This window comes from Abrus precatorius, unplaced genomic scaffold, assembly GCF_003935025.1.
Source record: "Abrus precatorius isolate BTA unplaced genomic scaffold, Abrus_2018 Scaffold5, whole genome shotgun sequence".
NCBI lineage: Eukaryota > Viridiplantae > Streptophyta > Magnoliopsida > Fabales > Fabaceae > Abrus > Abrus precatorius.
Genome location: NW_020874395.1, coordinates 12,430,118 through 12,457,894, shown reverse-complemented (window position 1 = coordinate 12,457,894; position 27,777 = coordinate 12,430,118). Strand labels below are relative to the sequence as shown.

The 27,777-nt window shown below is 32.9% G+C and overlaps 1 protein-coding gene across 1 annotated transcript; it reads right to left on the bottom strand.

Annotated features, from left to right (window-relative positions):
• Positions 1–12,672: 12,672 nt before the first annotated feature.
• Positions 12,673–24,424, bottom strand: LOC113868188 (K(+) efflux antiporter 5-like). The gene is made up of 13 exons (XM_027503795.1): positions 24,387–24,424; positions 18,116–18,187; positions 17,820–17,903; positions 17,654–17,722; positions 17,470–17,547; positions 17,258–17,346; positions 16,686–16,782; positions 16,518–16,596; positions 16,082–16,177; positions 15,090–15,446; positions 13,963–14,007; positions 13,791–13,886; positions 12,673–13,090 (listed from the first exon to the last, which is right to left on the bottom strand). The coding sequence occupies exons 1-9, from the start codon at positions 24,393–24,395 to the stop codon at positions 16,170–16,172; spliced, it is 585 nt and encodes a 194-aa protein (XP_027359596.1). The 5' UTR covers positions 24,396–24,424; the 3' UTR covers positions 12,673–13,090; positions 13,791–13,886; positions 13,963–14,007; positions 15,090–15,446; positions 16,082–16,169.
• Positions 24,425–27,777: the final 3,353 nt, after the last annotated feature.

Below are 27,777 nucleotides of genomic sequence, written 5' to 3'. Positions count from 1 at the left end.
TGAGTTTAATATTAAATATTTTTTATATACACAAAGACTAAAATTTAAAATTTTATTCAAGCAATATTAAGTATACATGAATTCAACATTTCAATGAATCTGATTAATTAATATTATTCTTAAATTTGATTGAAATAAATAATTTGGAATATTTGTGATTTGTAAAGTGCGGAACAAGTGAGTGAGGCAATGCAGCTTTGGGCAATTGAGCATTGAGCAATAAATAAGGTTTGGTTCTGCAATGTATAAAGCTGACTCACTCTTCTGTGTTCAGTCCTTTTCCTTCTTCAATTATAAACTCTTTTCTCCTGATTTGCTAATTATATCCTTTTCTTTTCTCTTCTCTACTTTCTATTCTTTTAGATATATTCATTTCTCTCATAATAAATTAACATTATATTTTTTTACAATTTTTTTGAGAAAAAATATGCATTGTTTCAATGTAAAAGAAAACTTAAAACCTTAAATTTCGTTTATGAAAAACTTGTATTTATCCTTTTTAAAGAAAACAAATAACATGATATTTAATTAACATATATTGATTAGTTAAAAAATGTATATTTAAGCTAAATGTATAGATAAGATATTTACTAATAAAATAATTTTAATTTAAGTAAAGTTTATTTATATAAAACTATTTATAGTTTAAATTAAAAAAGTTCACTCCTTTTCCTTTGTTTCGACTGAAAGGGTTTTTCATTTTGTTTTCTTTTCACAACTTAATGACACTATCAAACCCAACTTTGGCTGTGAAGACTGTGATTTTTATTTTTATTTTGTTCTTTTCTTTTCTTTATATCAGCATTTGGTTTGATTCTGAAAAAGAGACGCATGGGTTTATTTTTTTTTATTTTTTTAATTAGATATATTTTTATAACAGTTTTATTTGAATCAAATAAGATTAATATAGATAATAAAATTTGTTTTTAAATATTTAATATAGCAGCTGCATGCATTATTATAACTCAAAGTCGATAATTTTTAATAGATAATTTCAGCCGCATGAAGTAAAACATAATAAAAATCTTAATAGATAACTTAATTTTAACTTTTGTAAAACTAGAGGAACTAAATGTGAATAATTAAAATTAGATAAATTTAAATTACATATTTAAAAAATTCAAAGAATTAAATTTAAACAATTAAAATTAGAAGGACAAAAACTACATATATAAAAAATTAATAAAATTAAATATGAACAATTAAAATTAAAAAAAATAAAATTTGTACACACATTAAAGTACAAGAGCCAAACATGAAATTAAAACTATATATAAAGTATTATTTTTAATTTTTTAATTTTTTTTACATATCTCCATCAAATTTTAAAAAATTAATAAATGTAAAAAACAATTTAGTCAAATAGAATGATATATATTTTTTAAATTAAAGATTCTTTGATGATTCTTTTCAATTCTTACATAAAAGCTTAATAAAATATTATTTACTAAAATGGTGAGAAATTTATATAGAAATGTCGATAAGAAACATTAAAAATTATAGGCATGTTAGTCATTTGTACAGTGAAATTTTAAAAATATAAAATAATTTATAATAATTAATTTTGAATTTAAACTACCATTTTTCCTATGCACTACATAAGTATTTTTTGAATTAAAAAATTAAAAATTAAAAATTAAGTAGATATTTTTATTATTAAAAATTATATTAAATAAGATTAAATTAAAAATAAAAACATTAAAAATTAAGAATAATTAGTAAATTATTCATAATAAAATAAAAAACTAAAAAAAATAGTAACTTTTAATTATAATCTCCAAAATTTTATTTATCATAAAATGTTATTTCTTTTATAAAAATTATAACTTTTATATACAGCACAACTACCAAACACATTTAAATAATAACATTTTATATCAATCAAACTATAATCTCTTAAAAAAATATTCCAATCCAACCACATACTAACTCAATAAAATGTGACTATATCTATTGAAACAAAAAGAATGTAAAATACTGGTCATGACAAGTATATAAATAAAAAGCATGAAATGACTATTAAAAAAATATATTATAAAAGATGATAAAATCATCAGTATTGTCCGTGTGAATATGAATACCATCAGAACAGTGATAATGAGAATCAACAGGGGATTCTGCTGGCACCACATCCGCTAGTTATCCGCCGTCAGCGGTGCACGTTTGCCGGCGTTGCTTCATAATGGGCCCCACTCTGAACCGCTAATTTGGTTCATGAAATGATGACAATGCTTGACCCAAAAAACACATAAAAAGAAATTATGATAGTAACAGGTCATTCTCACTTTATATTAATCAAAACTTACATTTTAGTTTTAAAATATTGTTATTATTCATTTTCCATATGAATATTATTATGAGAGTTATTTTTATAAAAAAAATGTTCTTCTCATTCAAATATTTGTTAAAAAGATTGAACTTAATAGGAACTAATTTTTTAACTTCTTAAAAAAATTTAACAAAATATTATCATTTTTTTATATAAAACTTAATTTAAGAAACAACAATATTTAAACATTTATATAATATTTACAATTCTATTTTAAAAATAATTTTATTCACATTATTTAAGTTCTAAAAATGATATTACCATTACTGGCCGGGAGTCCCTTATATCATAACTCAGATAGAGAACTACAACACTTTCTAATACTTTGAGCAAATTCATATGCATTTTTCTTATACTCATGCTGATCATTCTATCTGAATCATGATAAAGAGGACCGTAGCAACAGGATTTTTCATCTAAAAATTTTCTGATGCACAAGATCCATTAAAATGGTAAGTGCAGAACATATTTCTTTCTAGTCAAGGACTAGAGGATAGTCATTATAAGCAAAGCTTTCAGAGAGAGAAACTTAGAAACAACTCATGATATATGAAAACACACAAGTTTTATTTCAGTTTGGTCTACCTTCAAATGGCAAGGGTTCCTCCTTATATAGAGGATGGACAACGAATATAATTATTACATCAGACAGGTTTGGATAAGATTCCAACCTTTTACAAAGTGACTTTTAACAAGCATACAAAGAGAAAAACTTTAAGTACATCTAAGTCACACTAAAAACATATTACATAAAGACACTTTATTACATAAAGTTGCTTTATCAGAGATTCTTTCAATCCTTGAAGATAGGCTCGTGACTTGGTGACATGTTGAGATCATCATCAGTACCGAAGCTGACAGAATCATATGGATCTTGTGAGTCTATTAGTATATCAGTATGGGATGATTCTTCATCTTTAATTATAACATGGCTAGATGTTTTCCAATTTTCAAAAGTAATATTGGAACAAATTACTGATAGACTTACTTGTTGGATTTTGTCCCACATGGTTGGATTATCAGTATCTGGAGGGCAAATTATGTCTATTGCTTTTAATTTAGAGCATGTAGATTTGACCTTGAGTATTTCTTCTTGAGCTCCATTTTCAACATGGAGATGAATATTTAAATCTGCCTGGTTATGAGGTGGTCTGTCTGGTTCAGATATCTCTCGAAGATTCTGATATGTATTCCAAACTTTGACTTGATTCTGAGTATAGAGTAATTTTGAGACTGGATGTTCAAAGTAAGGTCTATGAATAATTACCACCGTTACATGTTTTGGTACTTCAGTTGGGGGCAGATTAATTTCTTTTCATATGCTGAGTATTTCCATCTCAGATTGGACATCCTTTATCCAGTTAAAAATGGGTTGATACCAGGTTAGGAACTTCTATAACAAAGTTGAATGATTTCGAGGATCACTAAGAAACTCAAACATACTGAATGTGGGAAAGACTATGGGGTAATGGAATAAAAGAGTGACACACCAAAGATACCATACATCTTCTTCAATTAAGGGAAAATTCATTAATAAAGCAAAGATATTTAGATATGGTGCATCAGGATGAAACCAAGAAGGTTTGGGTTTAGCTCCATGAGAAAGAGCTAGATAGTGGAACATATGGTTTCTGGCAAAGTCTTTAATGTATTCTACTGTAATAACTCCATCATTTCTCATGTCAGGAGGAAACATTGGAAGAGGGTTGTGACCAGTACTAGTACTGGTTTCAACAATATTGAGTGGGAAGATTAATGGATATGTGTTTAAAGAGGTGATGATGGCAACAGGCTTTTTGGGTCTGGATAAAAAATCAGGGACAACATTTTTTTTCCTCCTTTAATGTGTTTAACAGTAAAATCATACCTGGAGAACCAATTCTTCAGTCTGAGAACCTGAGGATCAAGTGACATTTTGTTTTTGAAGTCAAGTAGGGTAGGAAAAGCAGAATTATCCATTTGAACCTCAAAATGATGGCCTCTGAGATAGAAGTCAAATTTCTGGATACCATTTTTGATTGCTAAGGCTTCTTTATAAGTCGTATGATAGTGCTTCTCAGATTCTTTGAATTGTCTATTGGCATGGCCACAATATGCCTTTTTTCCATCAATTTCTTCAAGTAGAACAACTCCCTAATAATGATCACTAGCATTTGTTTGCAAAATTCTCTTTCCATCTCCGGGAATCTTCAATGGTGGAGGATTCTGAGCAACCTTTTTTAGATGTCGAACAGCTTCAGTCTGTTCATTGCTCCATGGTGGAGAATTCTTTCTCAACAATTTAGACAAGGGACTTGTATATTTGGCAGCATTAGGAATAAAATCCCTAATATAATTCAGGACTCCAAGAAACTGTTGAATTTGTTTGATTGTGAAATTTTCATCAGGAAAATTCAGAAGTTCTTCTACAATGTGAGGTTGTGGTTGATAATTTCCCTAAGAAAAATGCATTCCCAAAAAATCTATCTGGGTTTGGGCTAATTGAATCTTTTTTTTCTGACAACATAATCCCATAAGTATTGGCAAGATTAAAGAACTTGTCTAACAGGACTTTATGAGACTCTGTGTCTTTTGAAAATAGTAATACATCATCTATGTAGATGAGTATACTATCAATAATATGTTCAAAGATTCTGGTCATGGCTTTCTGAAAAAGAGAAGGTGCTACTTTCAAACCAAATGGAAGAACTTTCCATTGATACTGGGCATTTGGTATACAGAAAGCAGTTTTGTATCGATCAGCAGGATCAACAACAAGTTGCCAAAAGCCTGATTTTAAATTAAACTTTGAAAAGATCATAGCATCTTTGATGAGGGTATGAAGAGAAGAGGTTTTTGGGATAGGGAACTTATCATCTTTGAGAAAATGATTAAGAGGCTTGTAATCAATTACTAACCTCTTTTTTCCTCTCAGTTTTTCAGACCTTTTTTCAACATAAAATGTCTAGCATGCCCATTCAGATTTGGTTGGTTCAATCAATCCTTGACGAAGAAGCTCATTACATTCTTGTCTAGCCATCTGTAGATCACTTGGACTCATTTTAGGGTGAGTGGCTTTTGTAGGATTGATATCTTCATTAAGTTTGAAGGGAAGCTTTATAAAGAATTCTGGATTATTCCAAATTGGATTGGGATGAGAGAAATTCTCATGACCATCTGCACATAGATTTTTTAGCTTCTCCTTGATTTCAGAATATTCTACTGTACTTTCTTCAAGAGAATAAAGCTTCAAAATATCTGTGTAAGGCTTGAAGTTTCTTTTGAACTTTATTCCTCTGGGAAGAATTTGGAGTTTGTCTGTCAGGCAGTAAGCATCCATTCCGAGTAGAATATCTTTGTTAGGAAGATGAGTTCCTATAGGCTTGATCCAGATTATGTAATCTGGAAACAACTTAATTCCAATGGGCATTCTGGAAATTAAGTGTGTATTGAAGACTTTTCCATCAGCTGCTATAAAATTGGTTGTATATTGAGTCCAGCATTCTTTTGGAAGAACATCTGGATTCATCATGGTTCTTTGTGCTCCAGTGTCCATATAGGCTATGGCTCTGATTGGTGTAGCATATTTGTTGATAAGAACTTGAACCTCTACACAAGGTTGTGATGGAGTTTGAAGAACACTATTAACTTCTTGAGTAAAGTAGAGAGGAATGTATTATTCTTCTTTGCTTGAAGAATCTGAGGAATCATCAGAGGATTCTTGGATAGCAAAGACAGTATTGTGGTCTTCTTCTTCTTGTTTAGAATATTCAAATTCAATGTCCCCTTCAACAGGATCTAATGAATTTACCAGGTTTTGGGCCTTGACATCTTTGTTAGGACATTTCTTAGCAAAATGTCCTTTTTTTCCACAGATAAAACATCTGGTGCCTTTGTTTTTTCCTTTTTTGTTCTTCTTTTTGAAGTATTTCATCTTTTTCTTCTTTTTTGAGAACTTCTTTACTTTGCCTTTTTTCTTGGATGAACAGACACACTTCTTGTCTTTGCATTCAATTTCAAGATATTTTTTCTTGCAGGCTTTAGTGAACTTTGATCTTTCATTCATCACATCAGAAATGAATAAATGTGTCCTACATAACTTGTCAAGAGATTCCAATGTCTTCTGGTGAATTTGGCCAAGACTCAGATTAGTTAAATCCTGTCCTTGGGCAGCAATAAGTTTGTGAATCTCTGGTTGTAGTTCTTGAGGAAGAGAAGCAATATAAGTATTCTTTAGACTAACATCATTGTATCCATTAAGAAGATAGAAAATTTCTACCATTATCTTATGATGTCTTTCTAAATCATTTTTCTTTAATGAGCAGCATCTCATCTCAAAATATTCTTGCTTGGTTTTCTTGTCATAGAGATCCATGTCACCCACAAATTCTTGGTGTATAGCTCCAAGAACTTGGCGAGTATTCCCCAGTTGGTGAAACTGGTCCTGTTTGACACTGCCAAGGTTGTGGTACCATTCTTTTAGGGTGCCAGTCATTCTGCAATAGAACTCTTCAATAACTTTGTATGGGTCTGCATCTAACTTCATGAATTGAGTGTCTAACTAAGCTTCAAAATCAAGCAATCTCTTTCTCCAATATTTTGGAAAAACGTCATCAAGAGTGAAATAAGGACCTCCATTAATTTTTGATCCTTTTCTCTCTTGTCTATTAGTTTCTTCTTCTTTATCAGGTGAATCATAAAAAGATCCTCTTTAATTACTGGATTGTGCTGTATTCACCATCAACATCTCAATAATATTGGTGAAGTTTTCATCTGAGGATTTGTTTTCTGACAAATCTGATTCACTCTGGGATTCTTCAGCTGTTGAAGATTCATAAAATTTCTCATATGAATCCTTTTCAGTAGATAAGGATTTATGAGATTCAGTTTCTTTAGATAAGCTGGAATTTGAATCATCAGCTAGGTCATCTTCTTCAAATATTACACTAATGAAAGGTGTTCTATCTTGACTTCCTTTTGATGACTTTTTTGGTGGAGATTTTTCTTCTTCAAAAGAGTCTAAACTTTTTGTCTTGATGTTTTCTGAAGAGGAAATACTCATCTTTCTTTTTCCCTTAGAATCACGTGTGGAAGACCTAGGTTTAGGTCTATAAGCAGAGGGTAAGGAATAAGATGATGCTGTGAAAGTTCCTTGGTAGAAGGGAGATGGACTAAAAGGAGAATAGTAACTTAATTATACAGGAGGTGGAACAAGAAAGGGATTAACTTCAGCTTCCTTATTCTGTTGTTTAGCAGCAATTAATTCATCCATTTCTTTTATTTGCTCTTTGAGTCTCCTGATTTCTCTATCTTTTTTGTGGTATTCTCTAGTGAAGACAGCTTTTTCTTCTGTCAATTTTGAGATATCTAACTCCAATTTAGCAATTTGCTTCTGAAATTCTTTATAACATCTTCTGAGTTTATAAGAAAGATATTGGAGCCTTTCTTCATTCTTATAGACAGATTCAGCAATCTGGTCCATCTTTTTCAAGAGTTTGTTCTAAGCCAAAGAATTCTCAGTTTACCAATTGAGAACTTCTTCAGCTTGGGATGGAGCTTTAAGAACTCCATCTGGTTGTACTTCTGTGGGTATGACTAATGGTCTAGTATTAACCTTAGTGACTGGATCTACTTTCCTTTCCAATGAAGGAAATTCTTCATCATACTTTGTAAACGTCATACAGGGAACAGGAGTTGCAATTTTTTCTAAATGGGTGCTGAAAGACTTGCACAATCCTGGAGGAGGAGGTCATGTGATCAGATCTGGATCACAAGGGGGTTTGCACAACAGGCCTTCTTTTCTTAAAATCTCCAGGGCCTCATCATAGATAGGCAAAGGTTTTCTTTCATTCCTGATTCCTATCCATGGAGTAAATCCATGGTCTTTTCTTCTGGGCTTAGGAGGTGGCTTGCAAGGTTTCTTTTTCTTCCTTCTCAGATTGTTTTTATCATCATCATCTGATTCTTCATCAGATGTATCACCAGTATGTATCCAGCAATCACAATCAGGATCACACATGGAGGGATCAACATCCCACATGAAGTGACCATCAAATTTGTCTGAATAGATGGAAGATCAATCAGGTTTAAAACTGTATACTGGGATTCTGTGTTCTTTTCCAACAGGAATCACCATAAGTGACTGGAAGCAGTTAGAAGAAGGGCTTGATTCATCTTCAGGTTTTTTGAATATAGTTCGGACACCACCATCAACAGATCTTCTGAAGGTAGCTTCAAAAGATTGGATTTGTTTGTTATTTTGCTTGATCTTCTCATAGTTAGTTGTCCATTCAAGCGGAATCAACTTGAGAAGTTTTTCCCTGGGAATTTGCCTGGGAACTTGGATGATAGATGGAACATCATCTTCATTTCTGTTGGCTATGACAAACAGATTATCATTCACCATTTCTGGAAGAGGAAGGTCATAGGCATGATTTTGTAATCTATAAATCATTTGATGATGAAGTGTTGCGGTTATGTCTTCTTCAATTTGTTCAGCTCCAGTGAGCTAGATCTGAACCTTCAATCTGGTTGGCAGAGTTTTATCTCTCAATAAGACATTGTAGTTTGGAAAAATAGTGAGGACCACACTTCCAGCATGAAGAGTAGTTAGCAGTGTTGCTATAACAGCATGTTCATAATGGATGTAAGTGGAATCAAGAAGAGTGATTCTGGCAATAACTGGAAGATTTTTCCTACCATGCAAAGATAGGACTAATCTAATTGCTCCAAAGTGTAGGACAGTATATCCCTCAGTTTTCCAGTGGTCTATGAAAGTTTTAAGGATTTCAAGGTTGATGTATCTCTCATCTTTTGTAGCAGGTATCTCACACTGGTCCATCCTGGTGGATTGGACATATTCTTTTATAGGAGATTGTTTCCTGAGAATCAACAAGTTGACTTTGTTGGTCCAGAATTTTTTCCTTCTAAAAACATTGTATGGGCTTAACAGAGGAGCTATGGATTCCTGAATCTGAGCATCTTCAGGAACATATGTGTACTCTATCAGGTTTTCTATTTTATCAGAAGCAGTTCTGATATAGTCTTTTGGTAATGAGATAGGGGAGTTTAGGAGAATAGGAGAAATTTCAGTGGAAGAAGTGTTTGTGGTTGTATTCATGATTTTGTGGAAACTCTTACTCACTTTATTTATAATGACTATCACACTTATCTCCTCCTTCAACAGAGACTTTAGGCTCTGAATAAATGCAGGAGTTCGTGACATTGTTACAGACAGAGGCGACTGTAGATACAGTCTCTCAGGTAGGTGTAGGTGTCTGTCAGTTGTCCAGCCGATAAACCCTGAGGATATGAGCTTCAAATAATTTGAAGGCTGTGATACCATTAGCTAATCCCCATGCATGATTATTCATGGAGATCTTCATTCAAATAATCCTCATATGTTACGGAACAATGTTTGTAAGATGAATCTTTAAACCACAAAGTTACAGCGTGGATTCTACTCTAAAATTTTGTCAATCAATTCATTCGTAGCAACTTTATAGAAGCAAATATAGGCAAACAAGCTTATGATGTGATAGTAATAGCGTAAGCAACAACTGACTTGTAATTTCCTATATACATTGCTCAAAGAATACAAAAATCATATGCCTATCTACACAAGATCTTCCATTAACTTTCAATGGAAGTGAATATGCCGAATGTTTCACGTGAAGCTCATCACGGAACTTACATCAGAAATACAGTAAAGAAATCATGATTTCACTGGCCACCAAAAAGTAGATAATTGCCTCCAATATACTATTTGATTTGATGTCTTGAAAACTTGAAGTCTCACGACATTCTGTTTGCTTCATTAAGTGAAGTTTCTCCTGTGAAGAGCAAAAGACAGGTAATGTTGTTATACTATCTATGACTTTTGGTAGAGGCAAAGCATCCTTGGTTTTCAATGTAGCATATAAAAGAGAGATAAAGAGACCTCATCTTGTGTGTTACTTTCAGAGGGGAACCAATGCATGAGACCACGACATTCATGACAGTTATCAACTGAAACAAAAGTGGGGTTGAAACCCATAGCAAATTCTCTAATTTGAGCAAGTGAGATACCAACCTAAGTTGTCACATGAAAACAGACATTCAGTGTTTATAGGGAAGTCTGTATAGTTAACCCTTATATCATCCGATAAGTTGAGTGTGTTATCTTACTTACAATAAATGATGTCCGAAGGCTATAACCAAAGCCTTCGTAACTATAACAGCAACAGCAGTTTTAACAACTACAACCAGAATAACAGAAGCCAGCAAGATATCCACCTGGTTCCACCTAAAATTAATAAACATACTGTTAGGAGTAACTCTTCCTTGAATCCTGTGATAACTGAAGCATAGTTAATAATTCACAAGCAGTTAATTATTCTAAACACATCATTTGTACATCTCTCATAGGAAAAAGAAAATAAATAGAAAGCAGAGAGAGGAAGTAAATTGATGCACCCCATTGCCAGTATATCTTACTATGCTGTTGCAAAAGCAAATCTTATAATGAGAATAATCTATTCTTTAAAGGTGCACACATTTGATGTTTCCCTTAGCTATTAAGTTCATGTTGGCATCTTGTGAAAAGAGTCAGTGCACCCTGTTCTTGAAAGCTTCCAACTAAACCCATCAAACAAAATACAAGAATCACAAGAACTGTTGAAGATGGAAAGAGACAATCTTGAGAAAGAGAAAAGTGTCTTAATGGGAACAACATCAAATCAAGATAACCAAGATGGAGCTCTTGAAATTACAGTAAGTGGTGAAAAATACCGTTGCCTCAGATTTGCCAAAGGCTAAAAAATAAAGGTTTTGCTGGGCTGACAAAAAGGAAAAAGTACAGTCTTCAATTCTCTCCTTCCCCAAGGCCAAAAGGAAAGTGCTGCTGAGGACTCATGCTATTCCAAGCTCAATTTATGTCCTCTAGTAACAACTACTGAAATTTTACTGTGTAGTCGTGGTTTATCATTCTTGTCAGATTTAAGTAGCATTACTTGCTCAATTAAATTTTTTATATAATTTTTTTCTGTAATAATGTTGATGCTTTGGGCAGCTAAAATCATTTTTTCTGGTAAATTATTTGACATTCGCTAAATGTAGTTACCATTTTTACTGTTATGATGAACAATCTTGTAACTTTTTAAGGAAAACAAACAAAGAAAGTGCAGATTTAATTAGATGCATGGAAGTTTACGAATTTTGTAAAATCAAATCAAATTATGGATCGAAACAAACTGAACCATGATTCACACCATTTCGTGTGTTAGTTTGGGCAATGCACTATAATCGTTCAACGCAACATATCTGCAGCCGCTGTCTGTATTCATAAGTTTAACTAAATAATTGAAAAAGAGAAAAAAATAGAACGGCCAGAATCAAGCCTAAACCAAGGTCTGTTAGAAGGCCATATTTACAAGGTTTTTTTTTTTTGGCATAATCATTATCTTCTTTTGTTTGCACAACTATATTTAAAACCTGAAATATTGATCCCAATTTATTAACAAAATTCAACAAAATCGTGATTGAAAACTGCTCTTAAAGTGGTGCATGTATATACTCAACTTGTTTTTAGCAAATTAACAAATTAGTGTCTGATTATTTAGCAAGAATTAATAATTTATTTTCTTCTCTCTTCCCGTACATGCATATATATATATATATATATATATATATATATATATATTGCCAACTTTTCACATTTATATTAGTAACTTTTTATAAAATACAAGATTGTTCGATTCAACCATTAGTTTGAGAGTTTCTATCAAATAGATTAATTTTATAAATAAATTAATAAATACTCAATTATATCATTTTATTTTATTAGATATCGCATTTTAAAAATATAAGTAAATATCAAATTTTTAATGGTTGGATTACAATCTTACATGTTATGAAAAGTTATAAGGGTCTATGATTCAGACTTATGTGTGTATATATGAACTTATTTTTAATTTATTTTTATCCTTTTACATTTTAGTTTTAAAATATTGTTACTATTTACTTTCCATATTGAATATTATTTTGAGAGTTATTTTTTATACAAAAAATGTTCTCATTCAAATATTTTGTTAAGATTGAATCTTAATAGAACTTAATTTTTTACTTCTTTAAAAATATTAAACAAAATATTATCATTTTTTTAACTAAAAAATATTTAAACCTAAATAAATTTATGTGTCAGATAATACTTTAATAACTAACTGTTGTATTCAGTTCTGTTCTCAAAATGATATTGATCATCAACTGTAAATCAGTCCTTTTCCCAGTTAATTTGGAACTTCAATACAATTAGCTAATCACCATGCATGATTATTCATCGAGATCTTAATTCAAATGATCCTTATATGTTACGAAACAATGTTGATAAGATGAATCTTTAAACAAAAAAGTTACACCGTGAATTCTATCTACTCTAAAATTTTGTGAATCATTACATCTAGAGCAACTTCATAGCAACAAATATAGGCAAACCAGCGTATGATGTGATAGGATCAGCGTAAGCAACAATACTGGCTTGTAATTTCCTATATACATTGCTCAAAGAATACAAAAATCATATGCCTATATACACAAGATCTTCCATTAACTTTCAATGGAAGTGAATATGCTGAATGCTTCATGTGAAGCTCATCATGCAACTTGCATCAGAAACACAGTAAAGAAATCATGAATTCACTAGCCACCAAAAAGTAGATAATTGCCTCCAATATACTATTTGATTTGATGTCATGAAAACTTGAGGACTCACAACATTCTGTTTGCTTCATTAAGTGAAGCTTTCCCCTGTAAAGAGCAAAAGACAGGTAATGTTATACTATTATGATTTTTGGCAGAGGCAAAGCATCCTTGGTTTTCCAATGTAGCTGTAGAAATGGCAAAGCTATTGAGTGGTCCAAGACTACTATGTGTCCATGATCTCAACCAGTCTGACCACGTGTCACATGATAATTGGCCAGGACTATGGATGCATAGTAGTACTAAACTACCCAATAATATTCGTTGTTTATAAGATGATTCCTGAAATAGGATGCATCTACTTAAGAGCCAAGAGACAAAAATCTAGCTGGACCATGCCAGCAGTTAGGGTGAGGAATGTCTGTCTTGAAAGTAATAGCACAAGTGGCCTTCACAAAATATATAAATATTTCTCACTATTATTTATATACAAAGAAGCAATGGCACAAAAAGTGAATGGCGAAGGATACTTTTAGCGTTTTAAGCTGGTGATGTGATTTTTTATAGACAAAATGTCACATTAAACATTTAATGTTGACCCCAAAAAGTCTTCATTTGATTTTCAATCATAACCCCTAAAAATAAAAGTGCAGCCTACGTTGAATGGCAAAGTGTGATTTGATGTGAATACAAAAATTGAACCACATTTCTGACACACTCAAAATAAGGTTTCAAAAGAACGCTAGTTATTTATGAGTGCATGCGGTTATATGATCATTTTGAGAATATAAAAGAGAGATAAAGAGACCTCATTTTGTGTGTTACTTTCAGAGGGGAACCAATGCATGAGAACACCCAGATTCATGACAGCAGGTATCAACTTAAACAACTGTGGGGTTGTAACCTGTAAATAATCTATGGTAAGGTTAAATAATTCAAAGGAAGGAACGAAAGGGGCAACTAGTTGTAAATGAGATTACCCGACCGAGAGCTGTTGTCCCTAGAAGAAGAAGATACATTTTCCCCTAAAATATTGTAATCAGTGGTCAGCAAGTGAGAGTAAGAGAGAATAGGAAATAAATAAATAAGTTACAAAAAATCACCAAGAAAACGTATCAACAAGAATATGTAAATGCTTTCTTCAATGACATTGAATATTGTGTGTTTATGATCATAGAAGAATAGAAAAGGAAGGGACTTTTAAGAGCCACCAGATCACCTATACTTAAGCTTGTGAGTAACTTTCACTTGTATTTTCAGGCCCATAAGAAAATATTTTGTTGTAGGAAATTCATCTAATGCACCAGAAATAAAGATCTTTTCATTTCTAGGAAGCCTAGGATGGTCATTGCAGGTATAGAGAAATGCTAACATACTTTCTAACATACTATTATTGAATCAACTTCATGTAGGTCTCACTAATTGATGTGGCTTCTACTAATTTAGAAAGTCCCAATCCATTTTTAACAGATTTCACCTGAATTTTACCCAATAATAAAGTGTTGAGAAGGTGGTGTCAAAGAGTGTGCAGCTGGCATTAACTTAACAGATGGGATAACTTACTCCTCCCCTCTTTCCCTCTCAGACTTCATTGTTTTCATAACCCAGTAGATTTTATTTCTGTTTGCAGCCATTTGGGAACTCCTGACTCAAAACCCAGTATTTTTGTTGGCACATCCCAGAACACTGGGGGGATCTCCTTTCATGTGCTTAGCAAGGAACTACACTTGTGGGATTAACACCATATCTTGATTTGACTCAACCTTTAGGCAATTAGATCTATGGGTGTCATCCCACTTCTATGGTTCTCATGCAGGACAATTCCCAGAAATCCTCAACTATTGTCAAATCAGATTGCCATGCCCACCCATCTTCATATATTGGCAAACTAAATAAAAATAAATGCTTAACTTCCTGGATCAGATGAGCCATACGGTGCATGCATGCTCACAAGTCACTTACTAAAAGCTATTTGGTTCATAATTTCTCACTGCAGGTAGCCAGACAAAACCAATGGAAATCACAAAATCTAATCAGCAGGCATATTTTCTGAATTTAAATTCAATGGCGCAAGGGGGGGAGGGGGAGTGGGAGAGAGAGCAAAAACCTCAACAAGGTGAAGATTTGATGCACGACTCAGGAGAACAAAAGCAAATTCTCCAATTTGAGCAGGTGAGATACCAACCTAAGTTGTCACATGAAAACAGACATTTTCATATGAAAGTCTGTATAGTTAACCATTATATTATCCAAGAAGTTGACCATATTAACTTGCAATAAATGATGTCTTAAGGCTATAACCAAAGGCCTTCGTAACTATAACAGCAACAGCAGTTTTAACAACTACAACCAGAATAACAGATGCCAGCAAGATATCCACATGGTTCCAAAGGAAATGCACATGTATAAGCATTCCAATACTCGAGAGAAAGAGAGCTGCAAACAGGTTACGAGTTGGTTCCACCTACAATATATCAACATATTCTGTTAGGAGCAACTCTTCCTTGAATCTTGTGATAACTGAAGCATAGTGAATAATTCACAAGAGTAAATTATCCTAAACCTGTCATTTGTACATCTTTTCATAGGAAAAAGGAAATAAATAGAAAAAGAAGGGAGGAAGTAAAACTAGGAGGATAATAAGGAATCCTTCAGAACAAGAGTTTATATACAAAGGAGAGAAAAGGAAAATAAAAAAGCAATAATGCTGCCTAATCTGTCTGGATTTGGAAGAGAGTAAGTCCCTTAAAGCAACCATGAACTGAATACAAAAGAGAATGCACCAAGAAACTGTATCCCAGATCAAGTTTGAGAAATGATAAAGACCTCAAATAATTTAATTAAAGCATAACCAGTTTCTATCTTCTAAGTTTGGAAAAGAACCAACATATAGTAACCCAGGCTATTTGAACAAAAGAATGGTAATTAAAAATAACAAATAAAGTTAATAAACTGCATGACAAAGACAGTAATAAGTAAAGTGCACTCCTAATCTAATGATCCAAAGATAAATGTGTGTAAAGGCTCAAGGTATAGAAAACTACTAAGGAAAGTACTTTATTATGATACAACTCAAAAGTCATCAGCCTTGAATGATACCTGGTCCAAAGTATGTTGAGCAAAGTCTGTAGTAGAAATCATAACACCAGCCATAAATGAACCCAGTTCAAGACTAAGGCCAAGCTTATCACTGCACTGGAAAGAGATTTTAAAAAGTTAACAAAATGCACAACATCATTGGTACACATGACTGCAGATAAATAGATTTTTAACCCTACTAGATTGCATATAAGAGTGATGTTACACAAGACTTTGTGTCTAAATCCTTTTTTCTAAGAAGTTAGGATGGATTCTGTTCCCCCCCTCCCCCACTTCCCCTCAAATCCCACACATAAAAATAAGTTATTTTCAAATGATAGAAGTGCCCCAAATAATAACGTGCATATGGAATTGCAGTCTAGCAGACAACCGTCATTAACAAGAATGCGCAACTTTTATGAATAAAAGAAGCCGTATATTGAAAGGAATCACTAACAGCAGTCAGCATTTGTTTTTCTCACCCATGCAGATAACAAGCAGAAAGCAACAGCAGCTAGCTGATAAAGTTCATTTGTCTGGAGAGCAGAAAAAAAAGAAACATTAACTCATGAACTGCTGTTAGTGCTATGAAAATGGTAGCAAAACAAATATGTTTCAGCCTAACCTGAGATGAGAGCCGCATCATCAGTTTAAGAAAGCGAGGAACAAATGACCAGGACAATATAGATGTAGCAGTGAGATACAAAGACAGCACTACAAACCTGAAGTTAAACATAGTTAGATCCAATCCTAATGACAACAACCTAAATTTCAAAGCTCTATATTTCAATAAAACTGCTTTCTTCTGGTCATTCTCTTCATAAAACATCCAACTTGATACATCATATTTCCCAGTGCTCTGTTTTATCGACTTTAGAAAACAAATCTCAATATATCTTGGTAAAATTCAGTATTTTAGGTATAGAGATCATTACATGAATTGTTTCTAAATTGTAATATCTTAGTGCTAGTATACTAAAGTTAATTTGGACAAAAACTTCAGGGAGGTACAGTGTAGGCTTAAATTCAGGTTCAGCACGTATGACAGCAGAAAGTTGTACAAGTATATTACAACATTATGCAATAATTCAATTGGTTTGCATTAACTGAACAAGTTGTTATTGTTCATTAAGGAAAAGGGGGTTTATTATATACTATAGAACCAAAGAAAGAAAGTGCAGATGTACACATACTTACAGTTTTCCCATTGAAATTATTCCTTGCAAAAGGCCACTGTTACCACCCAAAACTGGGAGCAAAGCAAATAGTAAACCAACTGCATAATCCTGATATAACAAGTGGTAGAGGACAGATTGAAATGCAAAAGATAAGCCTAACTTTAGAGCACATTACTTTATGAAAAGCTAGTGGGTTGAGCTTTAACAATTAAAACCCAACAAGAAAGATACCTGAAAAATAAGAGTCCTAATCGTAACTTGAACATGGAGAGCATTACTACTATTCCGCTCCACCAAAAACTTTACCACCTGGTAAAGGTGAAAGTAAATAACAACCCATGCTTAGAATCTATTAAGCACAGCAATAACAACAACAATACATATAGTAAGTTCGGGAAATGTTATAAAAACATACCACTGCTGTTGATGACATTGAGAGAAAGGAACCAACAAAAACACCCTCAGACAATTTGGCTCCAAATAACTGTAAACAAATGGAAAATAACGTTTAGTATCTGTTATAACATAGTCAGATTCCTTAATTTTATTAAAGACTATATCAAGACAAGTCAGCACTATACCATGGAAAGAATGCCACACATGAACATAAAAATGACAATTTGAAGTAGCCCTCCCAGAACAGCAACTGGCCCCACAGTTTTTAACTGCATGCATAAAAATTTCAAAATTAGAAAATGGAAACAGAAAAAAGTTTTAGTAATCTACAGATGCAAATCAAAAACCTTAGACAAGAATAATATATATACCTCCATTCAATCTTAAAATCATATGGTTTGAGATTTAGCAAGAATCAAGCTTATAAGCATTAAATATGTGAAACTATGAAAGAAGGTTTTGCAAGACATGAATAACAAACCTTTGCAAGAGAAAATTCCAGCCCCAAAGCAAAGAGAAGAAACACTACCCCAAATTGTGCAACAGTCTCAACCTGCATATAAGTGGGAAGGAAGTTAAAGTTCCAATGCAAAGTGTCAACATAAGAACAATTAAGCTTAAATCAAGCATTAATGTTACAAAACCCAATGGAAATATTACTCTTTCAATGTTTCTTCCATGGATGGAGCAGATAGCCATGGACTATCAAAAGTTACTCTATATGCTGTATTACTGGTGCATATATCATATTAATTAATATGTTAAGCTGGTAGATCAGTTTACTTCAGTTTTAGGGCAACAATTATTTTCAAAATATTTTTTTTTTTGGGTTAATTTTTGTGATCCCTAGTCAAGGTCTGTACAAAAAAAAATGCCAGCAATTCTTTGTTTTAAAAAAATCAGATTACACAAAAAAAATAAAAATTTATTGGATTACACAATTCAATTTCTTCCAAAGAATGCTTAATACCCTAAGACTATAGATTACCTTTATTTAGGCCTAATCATGCTGGGAATTTATCAAACCATTGAATCTATTTTTAGTTCTGTTGTATTCAACAGCCACCAATCGAGCCCTTGATTATCACTTGAAAAGATAACTATGGGCAGAATAATTTTAATAATTCTCGTTAAATCATTATGGAATTTTTACACTGTATTTATAGGCTAATTCTGTCCAAATTGTAGTAATTACAAGAGGATCATATCAAATAAAAAACTGTACAAATCATAGTCAATCAAATTTGTCTTACTTACAGAAACATATCAAATCTGTCCTAATCACAGAAAGAAAAAAAAACAAATCTGGTCTAATTATGATAATTATAATCTGTCTTAATTATGGTAATCACAACACTCCCCCTCAAGCTGGTAAATGGATATCTATCATTCCCAGCTTGCAAGTTAATTCTCAAAACCAATCAATGGGAATCCCCTTGGTGAATGTATCTGCCAATTGGAGTCCAAAGGGGATATATGATGTGACGACAAGACCATTATCTAACTTCTCCTTAATGAAATGTCTGTCTATCTCTATGTGCTTGGTTCAATCATGTTGGATCGGATTATGAGCTATGCTAATAGCAGATTTATTATCACATAACAGTTTCATAAGGATTTCAAACTTTATTTGAAGGTCATCTAAAATGATCTTTGGCTATAACAATTCACACACCCTTTGAGCCATACCTCTATATTCTACCTCAGCACTTGACCTTGCAACCACATTTTGTTTTTTACTCCTCTAAATTACTAAATTTCCTCCAAGAAACATACAATATCCTGAGGTGGATCTCCTATCCATAATAGACCCTGCATATTCTGCGTTTGTGTATACTTCTACAAACAAATCACACTCTTTCTTAAAAAGGAATCCTCTCCCTGGGATTGCCTTTAAGTATTGAAGGATTCTATTTACTACTTGTAGATGTCTTTCTCGAGGATCATGCATGAATGAATTTTTCCACCAGCCTCTGATATCATGCCTTTTCCACCCTTAGGCTATCTTCATTATTCTCAATCCTGTGGTTTTGTTCTATAGGAATTCTAGCAGTTTTACATCCCAACTTGCCAATTTCCTTAAGAAGGTCGAGGACATACTTCATTTGCAAGATAAAGATACCTTGCTGAGAGTAGGCAACCTCTTTTTTAGATTATGTTTTTCAACTTCGTCATCTCCTACAATTATCATATCATCTACATAGACAAGAAGGAGAGTAAGTTTGCCATCTCGAGAATGTTTTATAAAAAGAGTATGGTCACCTTGACTTTGTTTGTACCCTAAGGATACCATAACCTGTGTGAACCTTCCAAACTAAGCACAAGGAGACTGCTTGAGTCCATATAACGCCTTTTTCGATCGACATACCTTATTTCCTCCGCTAATGCTACTATATCCTGGTAGAATCTGCATATACACTTCCTCCTCCAACTTTCTATGTAAAAAAGAATTTTTAACATCGAGTCGATGCATGTTCCAGCCAAAGTGAGCAGCTAAGGAAATGATTATTCTCACTGTGTTTATCTTGGCTACCAGGGCGAATGTTTTCTTGTAGTCAATCCCATAGGTATGCGTGTACCTTTTTGCGACTAGTCTAGCTTTATATCGATCCAACATACCATGTAAGTGACACTTCACATTGTGTATCTACCTGCAATCCACAATCTTCTTATTCTTTGGCTCTTCAACAATCTCCCACGTATCATTTCTTTCTAATGCATTCATTTCTTCATTCATGGCTTGAATCTAGTTCTCATCCTTTAATGCTTCTTGTATTGAAGTTGGGACTATAACAAAATTAATGGCTGAAATAAAGTTTTGGTGCTTCACAGAAAGGTGTTTAGAAGACACAAACTGGGATATAGGATATTTTGTGCATGTTATTTTTTTCTTTTCTCAAGGCATTGGTAATTCATCAAAATTATTTAAAGGTCTGTGTAGAGAATCAAGAATGTAATTACCTCTAGTTTGGGCAATCTGAGCTACTTTTGGACCAAGTCGGATTTTTTTCTTTGCTGATATGCTGCTGTTTCAGAGTTCTTGCTCTTGTCAAAGGTAGTATCATTCTCAGTAGTCAAGTCCGGATAAGAGGAAAAAAGGATGACTCATTTGAGGACAACTCGGCTTCCAAACGACTCTCTCCCTGAAGCTGAGTACTAGTGTAGAAGGACAAGGTTTCATGAAAGGTGACATCTATAGAGAAACGATGACTTTGTGGGTGGCAACATTTGTATCCCTTCTTGTTAAGAGAATACCCTATGAAGATACATTTGACAGCTCGAGGGTCTAATTTTCCTTGATGAGGACCATGAACATGAACAAAAGCACAACATCCCAAGACTCGACTTTGAAGACTACTCATAATGGGAACATTAGGAAAGAGGGAGTTCATAAGTTGGACAAGATTGACACCATTTAGAATGTGAGAGGGTAACCTGTTTATCAAGTAGGTAGCGGTCAAGATGGCCTCTCCCCAATAGGACTTTGGGACAGACATTTAGAATAGCAATGTTCTAGCAACTTCCAAGAGGTTTCTTTCTGTGACCCCATTTTGTTGTGGAGTATGTACACAAGTGAGCTCATGAAAAATGCCCTTATCTTTGAAAAATGTGGAGAAGCTTTGGTTCACATACTCCTTTCCATTATCTGAACACAATCTTTTAATTCTTCTCCCAAATTGTGTGTAAACCATATTGTAAAAATTCTCAAGTAATTGAAACACCTTTAATTTGTCTCTCATGAGAAATATCTATGTAACCCTTGTACAGTCGTCAATAAAGGAAACAAACCATTTTGCACTGATGATATTAATATTGGGGCTTGGACCCCATACATCAGAATGAATAAGATCAAATGGTTCAGCATTTTTATTATTACTAGGATGAAAAGTTGTGCAATGATGTTTAGTAAGCTGACAAATGTAACAATGTAATGACTCAACAAACACTGTTAAATAAGTGAGGAAACAAAGACTTAATGACACTGAAAGGAGGATGCCCAAGACGCATATGTTGAAGCTAAATTTGGGAATTTTTAGATTCAGAACTTGTATGATGGTTGGAGAAGAACACCTTCTGTTTGGTACTGCCCTTATCTTCCTTATGTTGTAAGTAGTATAACCGGTCTTGTTCCTTAGCAACTTCAATCATCCTCCCTGTAGTAAGATCCTTGAAAGCACAATAGGAGTTGAAAAATGTTACTGCACAATTTAAATCTTGAGTGAGTTTATGAATAGACACAAGATTATTTGAAAGTTTGGAGACATGAAGCACATTATTCAATTGAAGAGATGGTTGAACCTTAACATCATCGCATTCAATAACTAGAGTATGAGTCCCATTAGCTACAGTGATGTGATGTTTACCAAATAGATGGGAGTAGGATGAGAAATAAGAACGGTGAGATGTCATATGATTAGTATCACTAAAATCAATAATCTAGAGATCTTCAGTACTAGAGGAATTAAAGGTTAAGAAGCTGAAATTCTTACGAGTCACAGAGAACAAGTGCCAGATGGCTTGCTTAAGGATTCCATGAGTGTTCGTAATCATTCCAGTTCTTCCTTGCTAAGGGCTAGGATTTCTTCTTTAGTTTGTGACAATAGAGGATCTTCACTAGTAATCTCAGAGTCAAAGGTTGCTTGTTTGGCACGTCTTTGTGAGATACCCTTAAACCTTCCAGCGCGTCCAAGGACCTTATCCTTCCCATAAAGTTTAAAACATGTCTTCTTAGTGTGGCCTGACTTCTTACAATAGGTGTACCAGTGCTCCTCTCGGTGACCTAGTTCTTGAGCAAAGATGGGGTTCTCGGTAGCCATTAACAATTAGAAGAAAGCGAGGGAGGTAAGATGTAAGAACCAGCAGATCACTGGAGTAGAACCAGGAAGGTCCGGCGACTTGTGTGGTGGCAAAGGCGTCAGGAATGGAGGTCGTTAGAGTGGCACATGGGTTAAACGCGCTGGGGACTGTGACAGAGTGTGTGGCTGTTTCTAGTGATGTGGCTTCGGGTTGCGCTCTGGAAAACACACACCCGTTACTAAGGGAGTGCAATGAAGGCAATACTGGGGTAGTCCGCAATGAAAGTGGCTATTATTTTAGTGCGGAAGCAGAGTCCCTAAGATCAGGAGCTCTAATACCAACTTGAAAAGATAACTATGGGCGGAATAATTTGAATAATTCTTGTTTAATCATTATAGCAATTTTACACTGTATTTGTAGGCTAATTCTGTCCTAATTGTAGTAATTACAAGAGGATCATATCCAATAAAAAACTCTACAAATCATAGTCAATCAAATCTATCCTAATTACAGAAACATTTCAAATCTATCCTAAATAAAAAAAAAAAATCTGGTCTAATTATGGTAATTATATAATGTCTTAATTATGGTAATCACAACATTATCAAATTAATTACAGTATTGATTCCAAGTTGCCTGACCAACCATTCAAAACTTAAATATACCCAAATTCCTAACTTTGAAACATCATACTTACAGGGTATTTGTTTCAAGGTATATTTTATATTCACAGGAAAAGTATAAACAAAAATATTATTTGCATAATTCATAGATATGTTTGGTTAGAAATTAATATTCTTGGGAATCATTTTGAAATTTCTAATGATAGTGGAGGGGGAAGGTATGTTACTACCACATTACAAGGTAACTTCCAACATTTCCACCTCTCCCTGTGGGAGAAGAAATTAAGGCTATATTTGGTAAAAGTAACTTAAAACTTATTTAGGAGTTTGTAGCTTATTGACTTGCTTAATAAGTTTGTAAAACTGTTTGGTCAATACAAAATGAAAAAATTTTGTAGCTTTTGATAAATTCAAAAGTTAGCCACTAATTTTTTTATTACATTTTTACCCTTCATATTTTTTTTAAAATGACATTCTTCACACAATTAAAACCCTATTATGTTAATCTTATTAGTATTTTATTCTCTTCATCTTCATAAAAGTCCCTTCCATTTTTCTTTTCTCTATTTTTTTTATCTTTCTATCATTAATAATTAATAGTATATTTTGTTAGATAAAAATAAATTAAGTAGATAAACAATACTTTTAAGATTAAGAAATAAATTATTTAAATCATTTCATGTAATCTTTATTGACATAACATGTTAAAACTAATAATTTTAAAAATAAATTCAAGCTATTGATTGAATTAATAATATCATTTTGATTAATAAGATATGTTAAAATAAGTTATATATAATTTTAATATTATATAAAAATAATATTATATGTCATTTTAAGTCATTTAATATAAATTAGTTAGTTGCATAGCTAGTTTACCAAATAATGTAATTTCATAAGTTACTTGTACATCTATAAACTTTCAGCTACAAGTTCACAACTCTTAGCTAGTTTCACAGCTAAAAACTCTAAGCATGTAGCTTTCAACTTGTTACCAAACATAGCCCAAATAAAATATATGAATGTCACTTTCCGGGGAATCAACCATATCCAAGAATATTGTTTCAAAGCTTGTACCAAACATAGGAATGTCACATTCTCAAGTAACCACTCATAGGAATGATGATCACCATGCTCATATGGAGGAATCTAAATCTCATGATGCTCAAGATTGTAAATCATAAAAATGTGGTCTTTAACCAGTAAACACTACAATAAGCAAGGCCACAAATTTTACAAAGAAGACAGATTAGATTAAGCACTCTAAATTTTTATCACAGCTTGCTTGCTTTGGCCAAAAATGATAGTAAGTCACTCAGAATCAGAACATACCTGCACCATTTCACTAATGAATTACAAACCCCCAGGGCCAATAAGGGAGCCTGCAAGAAGATAGCCCACAATAACCTACAATATGTATTAAAAAAAGATGAAATCCCACACTCTGCATAGATTACTTATCACTGAAGTCAACTCAAATAAATCCCTTAATCTCACTAATATATAATTTAAATATGAAAATCATTTACAGCATAAAGGACATCAAACATGACAATGAGAAATAGTAACAATTACAGACCGGTTGCCCCAAACAGGAAAAGACAATTCCACCAATGGCTGCAGATACTATGACAACGACCAAATCTGATATTAGCCTGCACAAATGTGCAATTATTCAATGGTTGATAAAATCTCATGGTAGAAACTAAATAGTACAAACAGCAGAAACTTAAACAAATTCAAGAACTACAAAATAAAAAGGCATCAATCTCTAATATTTTTGTAAAATTTATAATTTTAATCATGGAAAAAAGGAAATGATACATTTTGGAAAGCAAACTATTCTCTAAAATTTAAAAGCCTTGATATCTAGCCTCTAATTTAAGTACATGAAAAAAGGTTTTAATTTGAAACCATTTGCTAAAACCTCCAAGAGAAAATAAAGAAAGAAATCTAAACCCATTTATTTTTCCAAAATGAAAAGGAGAAAAGAAAAAAACAGGGAATGAGATGATTGGTTTTTCATTTTCACATCTTCTAAAGATATTTGATGACTTCAAAAACTAACACATCATTAAAATAACACATTCCATAATCCAGCAATATCTTGACCAGCAGAAATCACCCAGAAAAATAGCATTTTGTCCAACATTAAAGCAACTTCTTAACACAATCAATATCCTTCAATAAGTCAACAAAGCAGATAAAGCATTCACTGAATAGTAATTACAAGGATAAAGGTGATAACAAATGTTAACCTCAAATCCACTTGAAGCACAGGATATTTGGATTTCTTGTTGGACATTACAAAGACATTGTCCTGGCATGCAATAGTATAAACAGATAAGCAGGTTGAAACATGAATAAAAGTAATTAACATCAGTCAGATCTTTTACACACCTTTTTGTCAATCAAAGTTGTCACATCATCAAAATCTTCATTTTCCAGGGAGAAAACATCTTGAAACTGAAATGATCTTGTGCCACTGAGGAAAATAATCATTCAAAAAGAATAAAAAATTTATTGAGTATACCAATAAAGTTACATTCAATTATCCATTATAGATGCAACTGAGTAATTTTAGCTACATTAAGCAACATATGACCATACTTGCCCTCATGTGTATCATTTCTCCTTGCTTTCTCGTGAGTAATTTTAGCTACAGTCTCCAATACAGCCTGCAAAAGACCAGATGGTCAAAACTCGTCTTTATATTTAAAAAAACTCTGGGAAAATTATTTTTACCAACAGAGTTGTTCAACTAGGAGGAACTGGCAAATGTTAGAATATATCATAATATACTCAGTATATATTTTAAGACTGTCTAATAAGATATTTAAAATATGCCGTGGAATCAATTACTCATCTAATTGAAGAGCAATCTTAGGAATTGTTTCCTATTTTCATTATATTTCACTATTTATTTCCTTATTTTAATTAGGGTTAGTAGTCTTATTGTATATTTTATATTAGTGCATTGGGCTTAAACTAGTAATACTACACTTGTTTTGGACCTAATTATTACTGTAAAATGGACCATTTGGTTAGATTTTAAATAATGTCATTATATGCTGTATCAATATAATCTTACTATTCTTGGTACCGCTTTTCTCTCTCTTCCTCCTTCCTTACCAAAACAATACAATTTCAACAGCAAAGCCAAGTAGTAGTTATTAGCACGACATGAAAATGTGTGAGGGATACATGAAGACAAAAAACAGCTCAAACATCAACATCAGAGTTTTGCATTCATGTAATATACTAGAGGAAGAGAAAATAAAATGAAAAGCTCATAATAGTAATAAAGCAATAAGCAATTACACTTTCATACATGTGATGAAGACTTTTAAACTGATACATCAAGATTTGAAGGGAAAAACTACAAGATCCCAGATATAGACTCAACTTGCTTTTCATGTAATATTTGAAATTGAAGGTAAATAGTCCAGCATCATTTTTTACAAAACAAAACATCAGCTTGTTTTCAAATGACATAATCCACTTCAACACTACCGTTGAAAACCATAATATCAGGTCCACCTGTTGATCAGCTACACTGCTATTGAAGCTGCTTTTATCAGATCCTGTTAAGGATAAAAAAAATAATGAGAATAACAGACAATCCACTTAAAACAAATCAATGAGCTTCACAATTCACATGTTGGTTTGTGACAACTAAATCTAGTGTGTCATCTCACAATTAAATTCTGAAAAAAAAAAAAATACAAGTAACAATTGAAAGGACAATAGAGTAACATTTAGACTATGATACTCACAGATCATCCATGACCACATTCATATTCAAAACACAGAATATTAAATTGTACCAGTGCAGCAACGAGTATAAAAAACTGAAAGCTTATTAGGATAAAATAAATGCCAGATCATATCCACTCCATACCACCGTTAATATCATGATAAAAACATTTTAAAATACTTGAAGTGTCTTCATTTCAAAGAAAGAAAAAAGAAGCTATAGCTTCATGAGTCCATGACCTCAATCAATATGACTAAATATGAGGCAGTAAAGGGGTGAATGTAAGTTTTTGTGCATCTCTCAACAAGTGTAGCTCGTTGGCTCATCCCTCCTACCATTATTTACTGCTAATTTCACAAACTTAGAACAACACTATTCTGCTTCAAATCTTGCCATAGATCCAGCATATCTAGATGCTATTATACTAAATACACAACTAAGAGAATTTTAACACCCAATAGCTTCACTATCACTGAGCAATGACGAACGATTAATCTACCCACCCACCAATCTCCACTGTACATCCTCACTCACCTCTCTCATTACACAATCCAAGTCCAGAACTCCTTCAACCTCTTTTTTTCCAACTCACTAACAAGTTACCAATAACTATATCGTTCTCACGTGCCCCACATTAACAGAGGAGCTACGGATTCCTGAATCTGAGCATCTTCAGGAACATAGGTGTACTCTATCAGGTTTTCTATTTTATCAGAAGCAGTTCTGATACAGTCTTTTGGTAATGAGATAGGGGAGTTTAGAAGAATAGGAGAAATTTCAGTGGAAGAAGTGTTTGTGGTTGTATTAATGATTTTGTAGAGACTCTTACTCACTTTATTTATAATGACTATCACACTTATCCTCTCCTTCAACAGAGACTTTAGACTCTGAATAAATACAGGAGTTCGTGACATTGTTACAGACAGAGGCGACTGTAGATACAGTCTCTCAGGTAGGTGTCTGTCA

Bases quoted from the DNA above. Each gene is read 5' to 3' on its own strand.
- LOC113868188 (XM_027503795.1), bottom strand. The intron at 17,904-18,115 runs GTTTGTTATTCA...TTATGCATGCAG, and splicing joins TGGAATTTTCTCTTGCAAAG to TTAAAAACTGTGGGGCCAGT. The intron at 17,723-17,819 runs GTATAGTGCTGA...ATTTGTTTACAG, and splicing joins TGTGTGGCATTCTTTCCATG to TTATTTGGAGCCAAATTGTC.